Source organism: Danio aesculapii, chromosome 24 (genome assembly GCF_903798145.1).
Source record: "Danio aesculapii chromosome 24, fDanAes4.1, whole genome shotgun sequence".
Lineage (NCBI taxonomy): Eukaryota > Metazoa > Chordata > Actinopteri > Cypriniformes > Danionidae > Danio > Danio aesculapii.
Window position 1 is genome coordinate 20,490,447 of NC_079458.1, and position 7,923 is coordinate 20,498,369.

General features: G+C 34.6%; 1 protein-coding gene across 7 annotated transcripts in view; it reads right to left on the bottom strand.

Annotated features, from left to right (window-relative positions):
* The window catches only part of atp8a2 (ATPase phospholipid transporting 8A2), a 135,768-nt gene that overhangs the window by 75,457 nt on the left and 52,388 nt on the right, over positions 1-7,923 (bottom strand). For all 7 annotated transcript variants that reach the window (XM_056451197.1, XM_056451201.1, XM_056451199.1 and 4 more), the window contains 7 exons: positions 7,796-7,871; positions 7,583-7,688; positions 3,651-3,733; positions 3,513-3,562; positions 3,357-3,426; positions 2,274-2,358; positions 1,355-1,494 (listed from right to left, as the gene is read on the bottom strand). In XM_056451197.1, coding sequence (XP_056307172.1) covers positions 1,355-1,494; positions 2,274-2,358; positions 3,357-3,426; positions 3,513-3,562; positions 3,651-3,733; positions 7,583-7,688; positions 7,796-7,871 — 610 coding nt within the window. The remainder of the gene's footprint in view (positions 1-1,354; positions 1,495-2,273; positions 2,359-3,356; positions 3,427-3,512; positions 3,563-3,650; positions 3,734-7,582; positions 7,689-7,795; positions 7,872-7,923) is intronic.

Genomic DNA, 7,923 nt, shown 5'->3' on the forward strand with positions numbered 1-7,923 from the left:
TTATGTATATATATTGACATATTTCATTAAGCTTACAAATTGCGATTTACATATACAATGTACAAAAATAATATAAATAATATTAAACGTTAATTATACATGTTATAGTTAGCAAATACTAATATTAATAGTATTACCATCATTTTTTAAAATAACATTTATAAACAATTCATTTTTTCATTTTGTTTTTAAATAGATAATATAGAAAGTATATATTTAATAGTACATATAATTTATAGATAGTATACAGCATAAATGTATACATTAAAACATTTTATAATAATAGTTTATAGGTTAATCAGCGTATTTGAAAGACATTTTATAAACTGAAGTATTTTAAATAATTTATTAATTACATAACTAATATTTATAATAACATATATGAAAATATGTCTATCAAACATTAGCGAACTGACATTTGCTTTATCATAACCAGTAATTGAGTGAAAGAGTTGTCCAAGCGGCAACATCCCGCTCTCCATCGTAAAGCCAATACTGATGTAACTGAAAATGCAATTCATCCACTCGCCTTTGGGGGCTGGCTCCAGGAAATCCAAATGATTTCTGACTGCATGGTAAATTGGCCATTTTTACAGCTGATATGAAAGATGGTTTTGGTGCATGTAGCTAATATTACCATTCATGACAACTGTAAGGGGGTGAATTTTTATATAACTCATCTGTTTCGTTCATATTAAGTTATATTTAGTCTGCATAATTTTAAAAGTCTAAACACTTTATTGATGTAGAACACAACCAAGCACATGGGTTCAGAACACAAACGAGTCGCAGGTAATGAAGTATTAAGCATTTATCCCAAAGAAAAGTCTGTCTAAGCAAAATGCTAGCAGGCATCTATAGCTCTGCTAACACTCCCCTTCTTTGCCCTTGTTTGATATCCCACCACGGATACTACGTCCATATCTTTTAGTCTATGGTTTTGTCATATACACTGCAAAAAACAAACCACCTGTCACTTCTGTTCACTTTACAGTAAGAATATTAATGATTGTTATTATGGGAAGGTTATTTCCATCCATTTTATATCCACCACACTGAGATCAATACAATTACCGTCATCACTACAGCAATAATATAAGTTGACTAATGATATTAAATTAAATAATAATGATATGTTATTTACATATAATTATATAATACTATTTATTTAATTAAATTAAATAATATTATAATATCAATTATTCACTATAATGTGTGAACAAACCCATTAAGCAACATCATTTCCAAAAATGTATGTCCATCTATATGAACCAGACCTGTATTAAAAAGCACTCAACACATTCTCGATATGAACAGACATCTTACAACGACATACATGTCATATGTTACGTACCTTCTCTATGAGTTCGTAACACTCCTCCAGTTTCTGCGCTCGGTCCTTTAACACAGTGCTGATACGATTGTACTCCTTCAGCCATTCCTGATAGGCTCCCTCCTCAAGATCCACATATGCAAAACACAGTGTCCTCAATCCTGAACACACACACAAAAAAACAATCGAACGTCAAAACACTGCAGGTAAACGGTGTCAATTGCAAACAGAATTATAAACATTATGTGGGACACCAAAGTTTCACAAATATCATTTAAATATGCAAATAAAGAATTATTTCACTAAATGTGTGCTAATTTGTAGCATTTTTAAATCAAGTGAAAAATATTATGTAAATAAAAATATTAAAAAATTGTATTTGTAATTAATTATAACATTTTAAATTATTAAATACTATTATTAAAAGAATACACATATCATTTTAAATATGCGCACATTGATTATAATTTATCAATATTTACTTTGTTTTATATTATTATATACATTGTACATATTTAAAAGTACATGATTTATAGACAGTACATAGTATATATGGATTCATTACATAATTTTATAATAATAAAGTGTACTAATAATATTAATAATAGAGTTTATTAATGTGAACAATTGAGTGAATATTATTAAGCGAATTAAAAGAAATACAATTTATAAACATAATTATTTTAATAATAATTACTACTGACAATAAATAACTGACATGTATATTAAAATATATTTGAATATAATACACAACATATAAGACAAGTATCTTTGACATATAAGTATCAAAGGTTTTTATTAAGGGGATCTCTTTTATCACTCCATAATCAGGTTACAAAACAAATACATTGCCACAATTCTTTGTAGAATAAAACGCTATGTATAATCATTGCAACAACTAAACTAAGATGTAACAATTCACAATGACAAGCTGCTTCACCTTCGGTGGCGAACTGCTCAAGATGAGCTACGGTCAGCTCCTTATACTGTGACGTCACGTTCAGGCGCTCAAAAATCACATTGTCCTGCAATACATGAATGGCATCTTCCATCATTAAAATGACTTTTGCCTATATAAAGTATATGTTTTACTTATAAGGGCACTGCAATTAACTAAAAATGCTTGTTTTTCGGTTGAAAGCAGAGGCTTTTTTCTTGAAACAGACAATACAGACAATCTGTTGTGATGTTGGTGGATTCTGTGGATTCTGATTTTAGTTTTGGAGAGTTTGGAGAGTTCTCATTTAGAAAACTCAATTGCAAACAGCACAATTTCCACAAAAAATGTGCCATGTTTCCCCTGCAGTCTGCACTATTTGCAGTGCATTTCTGTATTTGCATGTGTTGTGAGAATATGTGTGAAATGTGTTTTCGTAAAGGGATAGTTCACCCAAAATTAAAGTTACCTCATCATTTACTCTCGCTCATGTGCTTTTGCACATTTGTGAGTTTATTCTTTTTCTACTGAACACAAAAGAAAGCATTTTAAAGAATGCTGGTTACTGGGGCCTATCGACTTTATTTTTAAAAAATATATACAATGAGAGTCAATTTTTTTTTTTTGTGTTCAATTGAAAAAAGAAACTCAAACAGGATCTAAACAAGTATATGGTGAGTAAACTATGACAGTATGTTAATTTATGGTTGTACTGTCCCTTTAACTTGCAGTGCAGTTTGATCTCTCTCAGCCACCATACGAGTGTCTGATTTTATCACTGACAGGAGGAGGATTCAAGCAGTCAAAAAGAATTGCGGCTGGAGAATTGTAAAAATTAGCTGCTTCTCAAGGTCAGAAAGTCTCCAAAACTACAATCTGATGTGACCTACAGCAGTACAAATAGTTTCATCTTCATTTTTTTGTTAATATTTTGAGCACAAATTAAAATGTTAAAGAATAAAGACATTTTTTCACACCTTTCTTTACTTACATTTATCAAAGTTGCCAAAATTAATGGAAAGCAGTGTTTCGCCATTACCATGAACTCTATTTCTCCGCTAATTATGTGGTTTATGAAACACTCACCGCTCCCTTGCAATAAAGTCGAAGATTGCCTGTAGGTGTTCTAACAATCACTGACATCCGTTTGCGATTGCTGCAAAAAACAGACATATGCGTTAAAAAGCGGAGCTATTTTTAAATGTATGTGTGACGGTGTGAGAGCTGGCAGCTGCGCCCTACCTGGAAAACTCCAGTACATTAAGAAGCTCATATGTCTGCTCTTTTCCCCTCTGAGAAATGAACCCAAGTAATATAGACATTAAATGAGAAAACATACAAAGCGTTCGTAATTAATGGTGAGAAAACACACACACTAACCGCATCTATGATGACTGAATGTGGCGTTCGTGCAGTAAAAACAAAGCCCAGACTTTTGGCACCTTTTACCAGCGCTCCTTCATCTGAAAACACACCATCATAGAAACATTAGTCAAAGGTTGCCAAGGCCTTCATTTGATCAAAAGCACAGCAAATCCTTCACATCAAGAAAAATCATATTATTACACAGGTTTACTGTTTTCAAATATTTGAAATACTGCTGATCAGAGATAATTTCATTGATGAAAAATTTTCATCACAATTTTCGTGACAAACAAGTTTATACCGACGGAAACTAGACGAAAAATAAATTAAAATTAAACAATGATGAGGAAAACTATAATAAAAATACACTGACATTTTCGTTGACTAATAAAAATGAGACAAGAATGTGATTGAGGGACGTTTTCTGGAAAATATCCAATTAGAATTAATCTTAGTGTGTGATGCATGACACACTTATGATATAAATAAACACTGCATATTTAATTTATGGTCTTCAATGGAAAAGCTATATTCCACATTTTAATAAGTTTGAATATTTTGTATAAATGTATACAATATTGAATTAAATTACACTTAAATTAAACCAAATATATTTTAGTCAACTAAATCTCGAGTAAAATCTTATGAAATTTAGTTGACTAAAACTAGACTAAAACTAAAATGAATTTTAGTCAAAGGACTAAAACTAAAACTAAATCAAAATTTGCTGTCATAATTAACACTGGTGCTGAAGAAATATTTTCTTAATGTTTAAAACAGCTGCTAAATAATATATCATGCTGAAACCATGATATTATTTTGTACAATTAATTGATAAATAAAACATTCAAAAGAACTGCATATAATTTTACAAAAGTCTACTAAGATATTGAATATATGCTTTTTGGCCAATTTTAAGTATGCTCGTGGAACCTGGCAACCACCTAGAACACCCTAGCCATAAGCAACACCTAGGAAACTGCATACAATAACATACAAGCATCACCCAACAACTATAAAGCAACCCCACATAACACCAACAAAATAGCAACTACCTAGTAACTATCATAGAATACTCAACAACCACACAGGGACACCTTAGAAACCTAGTTGCAAAATATGAACCTAGCAACCATCCAGAATACCCTAGCAACTGTCTCACAAGACACAGCAAACCCCTAGCAACCACATAAAAAACCCAATCAACAACCTAGTCACCACATAGCAACACCCTAGCAATTCAACCATCAATAACACTCGAGCAGTTGCATAGAAACATACCATCAGCCATCCAAAATACCATCAGGAACCACACAGAACACCCAAGTAACCACATAGCAACACTCTAACAACCTCCTCACAACTACCCACATTACGCTAGTAAGTGCACAGCAACACACATGGCAAAAAACCTTAGCAACCACAAAACAACCGGGCAACTACCTAGTAACTAACACAGAATACTCAACAACCACACAGGAACACCTTAGAAACCACCTAGTTGTAAAATATAAACCTAGCAATCACCCAGAATACCCTAGCAACACCCTGGCCTTAAACAATACCTAGGAAACTGCTTAAGAGGATACTAGCAACGAGCAACAGCTATAAAGCAATTTAAACACATAACATCAACAAAATAGCAACACTGTAAAAACTGTATCGCAGCACACAGCAAACCCCTAGCAATGACATATAAAACCCAATCAACTACCTAGCTACCACATAGCAACACCCTGGCAATTTAACCATCCATAAAACGAGCAGTTGCATAGCAACAAACCATCAACCATCCATAATACCCCAGCAACCACACAGAACACCCTAGTAACCACTTAGCAGCATTGTAGCAACCTCTTCACAGCCACCCACATTACGCTAGCAATTGCATAGCAACACACGACAAAAACCTAGCAACTACCTAGTACCTTCGACAGAATACCCTAGCAACCACCCAGTTGTAAAATATAAAACTGCTTTATTTAAATCTGTATTAAACTTTTTCAAACTTTTTCACAACTATATCAAATCTAATGCAATTTGTTTCTTTCTTTTTACCTTCCTAAATTAACAAGATATTTTTCCACCCCTGACTAATGCTGTGTTCACACCAGACACGGCTTGCGCTGTTCACGTGTAAACAGATGAGAGTAAACTCAAAATGTTTACGTGTCAAATTCGTTTCATTCGTACGTCAATTTCGCTTCACAACAGACACAGAGATGCGGGGCTTCTGTCTGCCCAGTGACTCTAGTTTTGTTGCTAAATGGCTAACATGGATTTTACTGAGAGAGTAGCTGTGCTTTATGTGCTTTAGGAAGACTGAAAAGCAGCGTCGCTTCGTTCGGCGCCGTGTCTGAGTCCACTAGATCCTTTCAGGAGCACCAGCTCTGTGAGTTCATCAACTCCTCCAGAAACAATAGCTGGATGATGGAGGCTTTCAGCGGTGCTTCTGACTGAACCGAGCCCAGTTTGATTGGCTGTTGTTTGGTGTCTGCAGGAGGATTTCCCTTCAGGACACCAACTGCAGGTGCTACTTCATAATCACGCCCTACTATAGCCCTGCCATGGTGGACTACAGGACCATACTGTATGTGTGAAGATTCAGAGTGTTTCTTTATCGCCACCTACGGTCTTGGCATGGAGAATACAGCGTTCTAAAGGGATAGTTCACCCGAAATATAAACGTCTGTCATCATTTACTTATCCTCCGCTTGTTCCAAACCTGTTTCAGTTGTGTTTTACTATTGAACACAAAAAAATCTCTACTGAAAATGCTTAAAAACAGCTATTGACTTCCTACTATGGATGTAATAGAAAAAATCAATTAAATATGGATGTGTAGTTAAAAACAACAACATTGAACAAAAAACAGTGAGCATTTATGAAGTGTGCTTCACACAGGTGAGTGGGCTTGACAAACCACCAGTAAAAACACTCTTACTCTCAAAAAAACAAAAACCTTTCCCTGATTGGTTAATGCAGAATGAATATCTGCTAAAGATCAGATCTTTCAACTCGAGCGAATCACGCACTTCAGACGTTAAGCACGTCAAATTTGCAAAATGCTCAATTCATGCTGCTTCATTCACACAAATTACACCGCAGGATCTCTATTCGCGTCATTGCATTGACTTAACATGTAAATCACTTGCGCTTGACGCTTCATCTGTGTTTGGTGTGAATGCAACATCAGAATAAGTTTACCATAACATACATTTACTATAAAAATGATGTTCATTCATTCATTCATTTTCGGCTTAGTCCCTTTATTAATCAGGGGTCGCCACAGCAGAACGAACCGACAACTTATCCAGCATATGTTTTACGCAGTGGATGCCCTTCCAGTCGCAACCCATCACTGGGAAACACCCATACACTCTTTCATTCACACACATACACTACGGACTATTTTAGTTTATTCAATTCACCTATAGCGCATGCCTTTGGACTGTGAGGGAAACTGGAACACCCGGAGGAAATCCACGCGAACACAGGGAGAACATGCAAACTCCACACAGAAATGCTAAATGACCCATCCAGGGCTCGAAACAGCAACCTTTTTGCTGTGAGTGCAAGCAAGAAGGTTGCTACTCACTGCGTCACCATGATGCCCCAATAATGATGTTTGTTAATTTATTATTACATATTTTATTAAATGAAAACCACTTTATCCATTAAATACTAAATCAAACTGAAGGAGCAGCTTCAAATACACTGTAAAACAATGCAGGGTTCCACACACATCCTTGATGTTGTGCCAACACAAATTGCTTAAGTTAAATGAACTGTTTTTAGAAGTTTTAGTAGATTGAACATAAAACAATTAAGTTGTCCCCAAAAAAACATAAGAATCGTGTTGTTTCAACTCATTTTAAATAAGAAGTTTGAACAAGCAGCAAAAGTCACTTTCTGAGTGTATCTAGAAACCAAGAAGCCTGTGGTACCTGGTGAGGAAGCTTGGTAGATAATTTGGTTATCTTCTCGCTCAGGAACAACAGTATGACAAACAGCCATCATGGTCAAAAACTCACAAATCTGCGGTGATGTGGGCTACGGACACACACAAAAAGGAGAGTTTTATCATTAGAATCCTTAATACACAACAGTCTGTGCTTTAGCATGCAAAGAAGAACAGAAAACAACAATCTATCTCTTACATGGTTCTTCTCAATGTTCTGGATTAAAGCGGGATCATCAAACTCAGTAGAATTATGACTTGTAGAGGGAAGATGACTGCAAAAAGACAGAAACGAGACATAGTGTTCAACATAATAATGTGCATTAT